At 41.6% G+C, this 14,821-nt stretch overlaps 1 protein-coding gene across 1 annotated transcript; it reads right to left on the bottom strand.

Annotated features, from left to right (window-relative positions):
• Positions 1-2,171: 2,171 nt before the first annotated feature.
• Positions 2,172-13,323, bottom strand: MAT2B (methionine adenosyltransferase 2 non-catalytic beta subunit). Its single transcript, XM_071443131.1, has 7 exons — positions 13,158-13,323; positions 10,014-10,208; positions 9,038-9,152; positions 8,597-8,749; positions 5,783-5,976; positions 4,700-4,813; positions 2,172-3,698 (listed from the first exon to the last, which is right to left on the bottom strand). Exons 1-7 carry the CDS (start codon positions 13,218-13,220, stop codon positions 3,528-3,530), a joined length of 1,005 nt encoding a protein of 334 aa, XP_071299232.1. The 5' UTR covers positions 13,221-13,323; the 3' UTR covers positions 2,172-3,527.
• Positions 13,324-14,821: the final 1,498 nt, after the last annotated feature.

The following is a 14,821-nucleotide window of genomic DNA, read 5'->3' on the forward strand; positions in this document are numbered from 1 at the left end:
GCAAAGCCACAAGTTCCCTGAACTCAAAGCTGCAACTCAGGGACCCTCAAGACAGCACTAAGCTTATCATTCAATGCATCTCTGAAGTCCAAAAGCTCATCAAAACCAGTGGATATTGTAGGAGGCAATATATTTTCATCTCGTTATACAGTTCATTTAAAGTTCCTGCCAGATGCACAAGCAGTTTTGTATGTGAGGGACTGGTTGTAAAGTAAACACATGAAGCAAGTAGCTCAAATAAAGATGTGCCACTTAAAAGAACATCCAGTTCCAATTTAATTACAGAGTATGTGGGACCAGAACAGTTAAAACTTGGATAATTTATGTCATTAGTGAGTTAATGTAAAACAGCCTCATGTACACCAGGGCAGAAATGACTGATATGATGGGAGATGGTGTTACTGCCCTGCCAGGTGCCCCACAGGCACAGTCACAGCTCTGCAGTACCTCCAGGTGCTTTGGAGCAGGTGTTCCCCTGCTGCCATCCTGCTCTCCACAAGCAGGTGTTTGCTGGAGAGACATGCAGTCCCTTCAGGCACAAACAACCAAGGAACTTCCTCAAATGACTCACTCGTGGTTGTGAAGGATGACAAAAGCCAGAAGGCCTGCAAAGGCTTCTCAAGTTTTGTTACTGAATTACACACTTGGCATGGAAATTGATACCAGTTAGTCCCTGACCTACTACATAAGCACATGGCAGGGGGTTTTGCATAAAGGAGTAGGGTGAAAGGAAAGAGATGAATGGAAGAGGGGCAGAGAGGAAAAAAGGGAGAAGAGATCACCAGTCCTGGCTCCAGTGCTGCTCCAGCTGATGTGCCCTGAGTCCTGGGCCTGGTGGGGATCCTTTCTCTAGGTAAGTTTTCCCTGCCCTAGAGATGAGTTTATCACTTTCTATGCAAATTAGTTACCCTGCAGTCCCTTTTCCTAAACCTTTCTGGAAATGGGTCAGGGAGCTTTGGGGTCTTTTTGAAAAATATACACCCACTTCTGGGCTACACTCCTGTGCTTGTGCTCTATGTGTTGTGCTGATGTCCAGCAGCCAGAACAAGGAGATTTGTCCCAGGAAAGTGCTGCCCAACCCCTGTGTGGCTCTTGGCTGGCTCCACAGCCATTCTGCTCTTGGTGTTTGAGACACACATCAGCTCCAGCTCTGCTGGGCCTCCACAGCATTGCCAGCCTGAACAGAAAATGGGACTTTACAACCAGTGACTTTTCTTCCTTTATGGCCACTGCTGACAGACAGCAATGAATAAATGAATATGAACCTCCAACAACCCTCAAATGGGGAGCAGAATTCTGTGTTGCCATACTTCACAAGCACTAACCTGGCAGAAACTGGCACTGCTTCTGTAAAAAGAGGCCGCACTTTCCTCTCAACACCAAGACTGTGTCTCATGCAAGAACAACAGCTTTGACTCTAAAAGGTTCCTGGGCCCTTGTGGATGAAAACAAACACATCCAGTGTCATGGAGCCAGAAACAAAAAGGGAAGAGCATAACAAGTTATTTCAACAGCAACAGATCTTTAAAGTGACTGGAAAATGACAGTGTTAGTTCCACTGCCTCTTGCAATATTTATTGGTGCTGTCTTACACTTCTATAACCAAAGGAGGGAAATGTCATCCAAGGTGTCTGTCCAGTAGCAAAATGCCTCAAGACTGCAGTCTCCAAGGGGGATGCTGAGGACACAGATCCCCCCTCTGATAGGCTACAACTGGACAGGGAGACTTACTCAGTCTCAGTCTCTTACTTGCTCAGTGTGAAAAAAGAAGTTGAAATATTTCAATTTTTTCCTCCCAGTAAAATGCCCAACTCATCTCACTTAGGTCCTTTATCTTTGGGAGAGAAGCCATCCTTTTCTCATTCCTGGTCAAACTGCTCTCTGCAAGGGAAACAGACATAGAATCTTCCTGATCCAGCCCTGAGGTCCAAGATGTTTCAGGGCTCACATTTTCAACACCTTCTGCATCTTTGGTGTGTACATTTATCACATCTCCAAGGCAGTGATACTGACAGAGAAACTGATCCAATCTAATCCAAGTCTGGAAATAATTACTGAATTAAAGAAGGAAAAAAATCCAATGCTGAAAGGGCACACAGGTTCAAGAAGAATTGCAAACATTTCTGATTCAGATATACAAATTCTGATGGTAAAGAAAGAATCAACAACTGTTTCTCATGCTGGCAATATATATTTATTGTCATTTTGGAGATAGGTTACCATGTGTGTATCAGGACTTCAGACTAAAACAGATTGGGATTATGATTGCTTAGCATATGCCAGTTGAAATGAAATGGCTGAATGTAAAGCTCACCCTTACAAGACCTTCAATTGGTCTATTTTTGCATGTGTCTCCCCCACACGCTTAAAGAAAAAAAATAAATCTGAACATCTTTCCCTCCCCCTTCATTTCAGCCTCAGAAAAACAAATGACCATCCAATTGGACCTTTTACTAGCTTTACTAATAATCTGCTAGCAGTATCAGAACATTGATATTGTTGCTTCTACAACTTCAAAACAAAGCAAAGCCTTACAATGTTCTTCCTCCACGTTACCTGGCTATTGAGTCCAGCTTTAAAGACTGTCTTATATTAGACTACTGCAGTGCCAGGTCTGACAGTCTGTGCAAAAGCTGCTGCAGTGCTACAAATTATTGAACACTTTCCTGTCCATCTCCCATGTACTGACTAACAAACATCTTCCATTAATTTAAGAAGTTGCAAATGCTGTCCCCAAAAAGGGAAGGGAAGGATGAAGATATTTTGTGCTTTCATACAAAAAACAAACACCCAGAAAAAAAATCCTTCAACTCCAATCCCCTACCCAAAAAAACCCCAGTTCAAAACTATTCGTTGCCCCACCCTCCCCTAGCTTTAATAAGTCACCATGAAAACAAATGCATACAACTTACTGTACAAATACAAAGCTGCAGGCATTCAATGTACAGAACATTCTGAAAATATTTCAAGCATAAAAAGTACACTTGATAATTGCAAAAATAAAGTTTCACTTTTTTAAAAAACATTTTGATCAGAGCTCAAGCAAAACAAACATTTAAGGATTCCTACCTCAGCTTAACTCCCTAAGAACACCATCTTCAGAAATTAAAAACAAAAACCTCAGATTTTTGGTGATAAAGTAACTGACCATGTCTTTAATGAAGAGAAATGGTATATACAACAATGGCACAGACCTTAAGCATCAGCAACATTTCAGCCAAAAGTAAGTCAGCAAGTGATCTGAGTCATTCTTAGCATCACACAGTACTCATTACTAAGAACCTCAACCCACCAAGAACAGATATCAAGTTAGATTGGTATAAATGGAAGGAAAAAATCCATGACATCAAATAGGCTCAGTTTTTGTCACTGAACATTTTAGGCTAAGTTTCACTAGTGCAAGACCACTTGTTTACCCAATTAAATGAAAGCTCATAAATGTCACGATTTAAGAACACTCATACAAAACTATTTTTTTTCTTTTAAAAAAGTGCCACATACCATACTTTTACTAAAAAAGTTACAAACTAATGGAAGACTGTCTGTCTCCATCTCTTGTCAACAAGGAAAGGCCAAAGTGATTCTCTGATGCCAGCTCGAAATGGTGTTCTCTGACCTATCCCCAGCATCTCCAACTTGGAGCAGTCCAGCTGAGCGTTCCTGGGACGAAGAGCACCCACGACTGGACTGTCAGTAATCTAAAAACAGGCACAGGAGACAAAAACAAAATCCACACCAGTAAGTAAACAGAAGTGACAGAAAAATGCTTGTACATGTACATTAGAACTTTGTTCTTCACAGCTTTCTATATAGGTATGGTTGTCTCACTCCCTTCTATTTTTTGGGGGTTTCTATGGTTTGGATTTTTTTGCTATTTGCTTGTTATATAGTTAAATTTATTTCAACCCACCAGGCCATGTGAACTGTCTTAAGGCACCTTTTTCTCACTCTCTTTACGGCTACTATTTGTGGCTTTCCACATTTTATTCCTATTTTCACTCTGCAATTATCATCACAAGGAAAGGAATAGTCCAGCATGTAAACAGAACCATGTCTTGATCAATATGAAGACAACCATGTCTTGAAGAGAAATAGCAGAAAAAATTAAGACTAAGTGTTCTCCATTGTTTTCCCTCCGTCTCTTCAAGTCACATTTCAGTTCCAGTGTTCACCAATTGAGAATCCTTAGAATTTATTTTGTACATAGGCAGAATCCTCTGACATGTCATACGCCCATCACATTACCAGTATGTCTTCAAGTGTAGTCTGAAATGTCAATAAAACTGTAGGACAAGTGTTTTAAGCAAAGCAAAAATAATTTGCAGTTCTTAAGTGCATGTACTCAGAAATAAATCTGGACATTGCTCAACTTTTACAGAGCCCTATCTTCAAGTTAAGGTTCTATCAATCTAACATAAAAGTACAGATTTGCTTGTGACTAAGGGGAACTGTTCTGCAGAAATACCACTACATTATAAACTAGTAACTGACTGCATAATTTTCCTAATTCAGCAGGTCAAAGCAGGTGTTTTTTTCCTGAGCTTGATACCAGCCAGTCCCCTCAGCTACAGAGTTGCTGTGCTGGACATGCACAGCCTGTCCTGAAGAGGAAGCTGAACTTCTACAGTCAGTGGGAGACCTGCTACTTGCAATGATCAGGCACATCTGTCTGCCACAGGTCCAACACCACATCACTTACTGGTCTCAAGTGGCTGCTGGGAAGGTTGAAAGCATCTGCAATTGCACAGGCCATCTCATACTTAGTCATCTGTTCATTGCCAGACCAGTGAAAGGTTCCTTTTATTGATGGGTCCTAGAGAAGAACGAGGAAACACAGATGAAAGGAAGCAGTGAGCTGGCCCTCAGGCTAATTCCTGGGCAAGAACTGTGCAGAATTAGCATCCAGCAAGACCCTATCTCAAAAGGCATCTTACAGCACCTCAGTGGTGTTCTAGAAACATCTGTACCCTTTCAGACAACACTTGACCAGGACCTGAGACTGGAAAATGGTGTTACTTCTATCTGACCTGACTTCACAGACAGTTTGTGTCCTGGAGAATGAACAGGAGGGAAAGGAGCTGCCACCAACCAAGCAAGGTCAAAGAGCTGGGGGGGAGGAACTCAGCTGTTCTGTGATGTTCACTTACTCAAAAACAAAGGCAAAAGGCATCACACACATTCTGAATGTTAAACTGCAAACCCTGTACAAGTCCAGTCCATGTTTTCAAAGTTACTGTGTGAAAACCATAAAGGTGGCTGCTTGTTGTTTGGTTCTGTTACCTTGCAAAGATTGTAATCTGAAGGTGCTGTAATGAACAAATACAAGGAAGTATTTGTATTTACTCTATTTATTCTATTTATTCTAGTATTTACTCTAGTCCAGGGGCATTGTTTGGCCACTTCAGTGTAGTTAATACAATAAACAAGGGCATCTTTGAGAATTACATTCAACCACATGGGTTTTTTAGTTCAAACTAGAAATTTGTAAATGGCATATCAGAGTAAGTTGGCATTTCTAATTCTCTCCTCTATACCAGGAGACAGACACAAGACAGTTTTCAGAAGGTTCTGTCCAATCTCTTGAACCACTTTTGTTGTGAAGATCACAATACCATCACAGTCATGCACAGATCCTGTAATATTACAGCCAGTTCCTTCCTCCCTCCCAGCATCCCAGCAATGCCAATAATCCAAGTGATGTGCAGTTCTCAGTTGTTCAGAAGCAAAGCTGACAATTCCTACTGTTTTCACCTTGCAGAGGCTCATTTCTTGCCATTCTTACCAACATTCTCTTCTCTGCTAGTTGTCTGCAAACAGCTGCTACATCCTTGACATTGGTAGGAAATCTCTGTTGCCAGTGGTCCATGTTGGCAGATTTATTACTGAACTGCACTTTATCAAACATAACTGTCACAGCACTTTCCTCCAGTCTTTCCACCTCTCCATACAAGACAGGAATCCTAAGTACTGCAGTGTCTAAAAGAAAGAATATTTTAGATCATGGGTGGGTACCAATGTTGCAGCACAATCTGAAAAGGGGAAGTGTTAAGAAATATGCTGATTAAGCAGCTACAAATCACAAATAAAATGCAAGCAGTATGTTAGCTCACAGAATATAATTTTAATTTATATCCAAACCAGTTTATAAACACTAAGATTATAGAAATTATTGTATTATTATTATTTATTCTCATTTATGCCATTGATTTCCAGAAAGTTAACAAGTTTTCATTTATTACATAAAGATGCCTGTGTGGGTTAGAACAAAAATTAAAAATTAAAAAACCCAACTACTCTAAGCAGTTTCTCCAGCACTCCCCTCTGGGTAAGAGCAAAGGAGAAAAATTCCCACCAATCCCAGGTCATCATATTTGGCATAAATTACAAAGATTTTTTCACCCATCATGCAGAAGCCTCCTGAAAAAAGGAGGATATTATTCACCAGAAAAAAAAAAACCAACCATGAACCTTGAAATAAATGAAAAGCTTGACAAATAAGGAACAGGTTCACAGAACACAACAGTAAACAATGTTAGATTCCAGGACAGTGATTTGAAAAATTTACAAAATGCAAAGAGAAGCATATTTTATGATGGAATACATCATACTAGTCTATCTCTGTCATGAAGATTCAAAAAGCCTCTGAGGAGAAATCCAAGGCTATGACAAATTATTTAAAAATAGTTTTGCTGAAAGAGAAAACAAAAACATTTGACCTGAAATTAGAAGCTGAAGTCATCAACACATTGCCATTCTTAATACACTTGGAGGAAAATGCTACAGCTATTGGAGAGACAAACAGAAAAAGCTAACACAGAAATTATTCTCAGAGAAGTAAACCAGAATAAGTACTAAGGCAAGAAAAACAAATAGAAAACCCAACAGGACACTGATTTCCTGCTGCTCTAGATGCAGTTTCTTGGTCACTCAGCAGATATGCTCTTCTCTTTAAATACTGGTTGAAACATCTATTTTAAAATTGCTTTAAAAATATTCATTTCTTGAGAAGACAACTGCCTTGCTGTTGTTCTCAGTTCTCTCGGATGTGGAGAGGATCAGCCTCATGACTAACAGCTCTGAGGACCTCCTGACAATTTGTAGTTCTATAAGCATGACTTTATACATATACATATATATTTATAAGTATGTATCCCCTTCTAACCAAAGTAAAGTATCTTTTAAAAAATGTTAAAACCATTGACTGGAGATTTTTGCATTTTACAACAGAAATGGATAGGGCAGTTCTTCACACAGCTACAGATTTGACCAATGGAATTCCACCTACTCTGTATCAGTAAATTAGTGGTTGAAACACCAGAGCATGGAAAATACTTGTATTTGTAGGAATCAAGAGAACTCATCTTTTCAAACCCTTTACTCATCACCACTCCACACTCCACTGCTGCATCCCACTGCTGCCTGACAGATCCTGCTCCAAAAGGTTACAAAACCAAACTGCAGTGCTGGGCTGGGGGAAGGCTCCAGCAGGATACCCACACATCCCTGGCTTTGGTGAAGTCTTATCTTCACTGCCAATGTAGAACAGGGAGCAAACAGCTTCACAGTCAAATTCAGAGATGGTATTTAATCTAGAGGTGGAGTGAATAACTTGTCATTTAAATTTATTTTTACTTAAATTAGACTTTTCCTATCAAAAGTATTATTTTTAGCAAAGTTTCTTTATTACTAATAATGCCAAATCCATCACACACAGCATATGTTTACTTACTGGAAGACCATCACACTAATTCATCAATAGCTTGGTTCTCTGGTTGGGAAGCACAGAACCACAGTGTGAGTATCAGAAGCCTGTTCTGCATGTGTACTGAGATTACTTTCTTCAGAGTTTTTGATAAAATACAAGTGCTTCTTTCCTTATAATCTGTAATTGGACATTGAGAGCACACTACCTGGAAACAGCCAAATCTCTCTTTTATACAAAAATTAAATTTTAAATTAAAGAGAACATGCTCTTTTCCCTTAAGTAGAACATTAAAAATTACGTCTGTGTATTTCATGTGCCAAATTTTCATTAAGAAAAGACGTAAACAAATTTTAAAAATCTGGTTGCTTAAAACCATAAATATGTTATTAAACCTTTTGTTACAAGTAGGAATAAGATGTGTGTAAACCAAAATGGGAGGCCTGTTGGTATGCACAATAGAGCAAAACCCAAAGAATAATAAGGCTCTGTGTTGATTTGAGCTGTATTATTACTGAACCCCAAGTCTGGTTTTCCCTTTAAGTAAACATACATTAATAACACTTGTAATGCATCCTCATAATTACTGCAGCTATATATTGAGTAAAGTATTTCATCTTTCCTTAGGAACAGCAGATTCACAGTAGACAAAGGCTTATGAATGTCCATCAGGAAGGGATAAATAACATGAATGAAGATTGGAACAGGTAAGAAATAAAAGCTTTAGTCAAGGTATAAGCAAGAGGAATTGCTCATGAGCAAGGAGACCAACCCCTAATCACGTTCTGCTCTGAAACTTGTTTCCATGGTTTTGCAACTTCATCATTGATTTAGGAGCCTACTAAGCTAATACAGAAGTGAGGAAAAATAGAAAGCCTGCATTGAGTGTCTTACCTTCATTGTTTTCCAGAACTGCCTTTTCACCCTCCAGTTTGGTTTTACCATAGAAATTCAGGGGATTTGGCACATCAGTCTCTTTATATGGAGGGCTTGTTCCATCAAATACATAGTCTGTGCTAATGTAGATCAGAAATGCTCTAACTCCAGCTAGGAAGAAATGTTCATAGATAATTTATATTAATTCATGCCTTCTTGGAAATCCCAATAGACACTTAAATCTCCCAAGGATCTCATCCTCCATGCACATTCATTCCTGCTGCTTTGTCTGTTCCCTGATCCTTCACAGAGCTGTGCACACTACTCTTATGGAAAACAGATCAAGAGCACACTGATGGCAGAAGTGACATCAACACTTGCACTGTTGGCACTGATGTCCCTGTATAAACAGATGCAGGATTTGAACCAGACACCAAATCCATGAGATGATCTCCTTACCTGCCTCCTTTGCTAAGTTTGCTGAAGCAGCCACATTGAGCTGAGAAGCAGCATCTGGTTGACCTTCTACAACATCTGGCCTTCTCTCAGCAGCACAGTGCACTATAACATGAGGCTGGAAATTAAAGACTAATTTTAAACAACCAACATGTCAAAAGATGGCAGTTGCACCCTAACTCTAAGTAATAAAAATTGTTGTTTTTAATGCTGGCATTCTGAGGAACACCTTTTCCTTAGTGTCTTTTCACAATAAAACCATGGTACTTCAAGATAAGAATAACATTTGACATTAATTGTGAAATTATGGTCTTCAGTAGCTTCAATCTTGCAGCAGTTTGGAAGTTGTGGGGATTTTTTTCTTTTCTAACTCTGTATAGTAAAATATATATTATTATTATATATAATATTTATATACCCTTGTGTGTATGAGAATATTTATTATTATTATATAATATATATTCTCATACACGCAAGAGTACTAAAAATTTTTAGGTAAGCTATTTACACATGGCTTACTTGATTTTTGCAGATTATTAAGATGATATTTACTATTTTATAGAATGACACCCTGGATCATGTATTTCAGGTTTTATAGATTCCTCTTGGCACTCAGACTGAAAAAACAGTGAACACTGCACACTACACAGAGTTACTGCTGTTGTATTTAAATACTCCTCCACTTCTCCAGAACTGCATATTGACAATGACTGTGTCAATAACTCCAAAGTATCTTTTCCTGTGCAGTGTGCTGCAGGTACAGCTGTGCCTGCAGCCTGCCTGTGGTGAGCACAGCAAAGGCAGAACTGTCTGTACCCACAGAGCAAACCTCAGCCCTGGGTGGGGCAGAACACACACCTTTGTCAGAGCTCTGCCAAAGCACCAGCCCCACTCACAGCCCAGAACTCAGCAGCACTACCAGCTGACCACTGCACACATAAAGTACCCCTCCCATCCACTTTACACTCCAGAAACTCACCTGAAAATCATGGATAATGTCATGAACTGCAATAGAGTCCAGAAGATTAACATGTTCAAACCTGGGCTGAGCTCTCCTGTATCCACAACCAACTGCGTTCCAATTGTTTTCATTGAATTCTTTAAACACAGCCCTGCCAAGAAGTCCCGTAGCACCGGTGATCAAAACTCGCCTACTGGGAATGTCAACATCTTCCTAGGGAAATAGCAACAGGAAAAGTTTTGTTTCTACTGTAATTTTGTACTGTTTTTTTCTTTAAAAGTATGCAAAACTACAGTCAAAGGCTACTGTATTAAAAAGACTCTTCTGAGTCTTTTGGAGTGCCTCATTCAACACCAACATCTGGGAGGACTGCAGCCACTGAACTATTGAACCACATACTCATAGGTAATGAAAACAAAACTTCAGTGAGAAACTCATTTACTTCTACAACAATCCAAACCACTAGTAAAGACAGAATTTTAAGTTCATTCAAAAGCTGATAACTTTATGCAATCTGAAAGGAGAGAACTGACTTCTTTAGAAAACAGACCCAAAAGATGTAACACATAGGGTCCAAATCCTACAGCAAATAACTCTGTTACCAGGCTGTGCCTGGTAAAAGCTGCAGGAATACAAAGTAACTTACTGCAGTAATTAAAATCTTGAATTTTATTATCAAATAGAAGAGTAATTCACTGTTATTCAACACAATAGTCTAATAGTAAGTAAAACCAAGATAAGGATCTCTTGTCAATTTTACAAAATGCACCTGGAAGCAATTTGACAATTTCAGCTCTCAATCTATACAACAGACTAAAGCTGTACTTCAGCTCCTGCACACTTTGCTACTTGGGACAGCTGTGAACATCAGCACACATGAATTTCATCCCACCTCTCACTAGAACATCAGCTTTTCAAGACAGCAAACACAAGATCCATGTCTGTTTCTGCAATCTTTATTTTCCTTTAATGCTTTCCTTTGGTATCTGCCATGAATAAACCAAAAACCACCTGCTAAAAACAAAAATGAAAGCATATCTTTACCATGCCTGTGCAGAAAAAAACTTTGCGTGCAGAACCCACAGATCTTGGATTTCCTGACCAAAGGACAATTTGTGACAAATGACTATAATTCTGTACATGATAGAATGCTTTCTGCTATGCAGTCTCAACAGCCCTGTAATTTCTAAGCATTGTACCACACTGGTACTTTCTGACTGCAGCACAGGAAGCCACAGCAATCACTCCCACTCACTGTCTTTCACCTGTGAAGTTACAAAGCTTTTGTTCCATAAGGGTAGAGGGCATGATGGAAACAGCCTACCCAAAACAATTGTTCCAAGTTCCCAGCACAGGGCAGGAATTTTTCTCAACTCTAAATCTCCAGATGAAGGCTGATTTATTCCCATTAGTACTAGATGAAAATTAATAATTTACATCTGGATAGTTGCCTGAAAAGGACAGACTACAGCAAGTGACATTTCAAAAAGTTACTTTTATCCTTAAATGTTACCTGAGAACACAGGTGGTTTACCATTTCTAAGGCTACCCAGGCTTCTCTGAACAACATGAGCGAGAACTATTTTCTTCTGTACCACTTCTCTTAGCAAAGTCTGCATAAAGTGTCACAGGATCTATTATCAGAGGTCCACAGCCAGAGGTGCTCACTAATAAGCATCCAACACTTGCTGCAGAACAAAGTCAAAAGGTTCTCTAAAAACATCAAAGAATCACTGAGTATCTTCAGTAAGTAGGAAGTGACCAACCCAAAACCAAGTGTCATTTGCAAAACCTGATGTTTTAGAACCTCATTCATCTAAGTTTGTTTATTTTACATATTGTGAAGAGGATGTTACATCAGCAGCACAGCTTGAACTGGACACAAACACAGCTTTCACCAAGCACAGCTTGCATGCTACTGCTATTGTCTGCCAGACTAATTTATTCCTATCACTTGTTTCTGAAAGAGCAAACAAATGATAGATGGTTCTTATCTATCCAACACCAACTAATTACCAGTTTGAACCTCTTCTTGCCAGAAGTTTTAACATTCTGGTGATACAGAACCTAAACAGATGAACTCTTTCCCTGTATGCTGCCTTGCACCTTCACAGGACATCACCTAGCTGCAGCAGCCTTCCTATGGTCCTCTAACACTACCAAAACAGGCAATTCTGAGGTTTATAATGAACCATCCCATTTATTGTAATCTGATATTAACCAAGAACAAAAAAGTATTGTGTTTAGAAGTCTCAATTCACATAAACAAGTCACAGCATTATCAGACTTAAAAACAGCATTTATGAGACATCAGATCACTTTGCAGACACTACCAAAATATAAAGTAACAGTATATTTTATAAAAAGAACAACACATGATGCATTTCAAAGCTGAAAACCAGAAACAGATAGTTTTGAAATTTATTATAAAGCTTTTTAAGCTTTATATTTTTATTTAGAAAATCATGATGAACTGAAAACACCAATTTTAAGGAATGGCCACCAAAACCCGGAAGCCACTGGTGTAAAAGATTCGCAACACAATCCGATGAGATCCAGATCCAAGTCAGTACAGGGAAGGGAACGTGAGACTGAGCTCGCAGCTCTGACATGCCCTGCAGCCACAGAAAGCAAAAGACAGAGCCTGGGGCTTTCCGAAGGCTCGCACTGACAGGTGAACCTGCACTGGCCTTGCCAGAAGTTGTTGTGCCGCTCCCTCCACGCCCAACCCTCATTGCTGCGGCAGCTCACGTTCACCTGTGGCTCACCACGGCCCCGCCCGGGACAGCGGGCACGGCCGCGCCTCCCCGAGGAATGAATCCTCTGTGGAACCACCGCACTCGGTCTCTATCTCCGAGCCTTCCCCCGCGCCTCGGGCCCGCCGAGAGCGGCGCCGCGACCCCCGAGCGCCGCGGGCTGCCGGGAGCAGCGTCCCAGTGGCCATTCCGCGGGGCCGTGCGGATACAAACCGACCCAAGCCCCGGAGCCCGCGGCCGCTCCCAGCCGGGGTTCTCAGGTACCCGCGGCCCCTCCGGCCGCAGCCCCGGCCCCCCGGGCCCAGCCCCGCCGCGAACGCGTCAGCGCTCCGGGCCTGCCCGCCCGGCCCCGCGCTGTACAGCGGCATAGCCGCAGCGGGCGGGCTACCGGTCCCTCCGCCCTCACCTCCACGAGCTCGCAGCGTCCCGGCGCGAAGCGGATCCGGAGCTCCTTCTCCCGGCCCACCATGGCGGGGCCGGGCCGGGCCTGGGGCCGCTCCGCGCCCGCGGCTCCCGGCGCTGCGCGACTGAGGCTCCGCGCCCGGGCTGAGCCACAGGGGGGCGCCCTCGCCGCGCCGCGCACCCCACGCACGCGCCTCCCGCTGCCGCGCGCTGATTGGCCGGGGCGCGCCGGAGGGGGCGGGGCCAGCACGGGCATTTAAAGGGGCAGGAGCGGCCCCGCGGGACAGGGAGGCCCCGCACGGGGCGGGCGGGGCAGCGGCGGGACCGGGGGGACTGTGAGGGACAAGGGGAGCTGCCAGCGAGAATGGGGCTGTCAGGGACCGCGGGGCCGTCAGTGGCCGCAGCCAGCCCCGCACCGCCCCACGGTACAGCCACGGCAACACGCCACGGGCACCGAACGCTGCTGGACCTCAGGGGGTTCCATGTGCGCGGTGGCCGCCTTACCTGCAGGGCCGCTCCGCTTCTCGTGTTCATGGTGCTCTAAACAGTGCCAAAAGCCACTGCACCGAGCACGTCTGGCGCTGCCTTTGAACATCTCACCACACTTCCCCTATTGAAACTCTGAACTTCTTTTTGGGAGTTCTCATTTGTAAAAAACTTCAGAATTAGACCAATATACCATGTGCTCCTGGATATAGCTCAGTCATTTATAGTGAATTTATATATTCACTATAAATTACTTAATTCCTCGTTTTAGAGTGGAGAAAAAGAAGCATTTTCAATCACTTTTACTCAAAGTTTGATATAAAAGCAACTGCTAAGTCCCACAGAGAAGGGAGGGTTGTTTTTGAGAGAGCAATCCCAGCTTACAGTACTGATCCTGAATGTATCCTTACATGCTTACAAGGTGACAGATTTGATTTCTTTTTCAATACAAAGTTTTGAAGGTAACAGGATACTGTATACAAAGTGTTACTGTACCATTTCTGACCCACACAGGCAAAGACTGTGCCCAGCAAGATTTTTTTTAGTAAGAGAACTGAAGATCAGTACATGCATAAAAATTATCGGCCAGAACTTACTGTAGCTACTTCACACTTGTATCTATGCCAATGGATTTACTGCAACTTGACTTAATTAAAAGAGTTTTGTTTGGTGGTACTCAAGGAAGAAAACCAGAAAAGTCTAACAAAATTTAATAGAATCATCCTAGAATCTTACAGAATATTGTAAATTACCTTTATGAAAAATAACTAACATTTAAAGGACAAAAATCTGTATATACCTAAAAAAAATTAAACCACTGCAGCCAGTTTCTGCCTTCATGGAATACAGATGCCCTTTTTGCCCCTGTAACAAACTATTGACATTTAATTTCTTTCCATTAACCTTAGAATTCTATTTCAAAATATCAGAATATCAGTAACTCATAACTTGAAATAAGAAGGAACTACAAAGAAACACCAAACTGTTTAGTAGCATGGAGGCAAGAACTCCCACTCCACCTGATGTCACACCATCTCCCCCCAGCACATCTGGGAAGAGCTCCCTGTGCAGATTAACAAAAACCATGACAGAGAAATAAAAATTTTGTCTTCTGGGCTCAGAGCAAGAGAAAAATAGCAAAAGTATGAACACTGAAATCTTAAGCTACAATCATCAATCAGC

Source organism: Agelaius tricolor, unplaced genomic scaffold (genome assembly GCF_023055355.1).
Source record: "Agelaius tricolor isolate 1412-34295 unplaced genomic scaffold, bAgeTri1.0.p SCAF_18, whole genome shotgun sequence".
NCBI lineage: Eukaryota > Metazoa > Chordata > Aves > Passeriformes > Icteridae > Agelaius > Agelaius tricolor.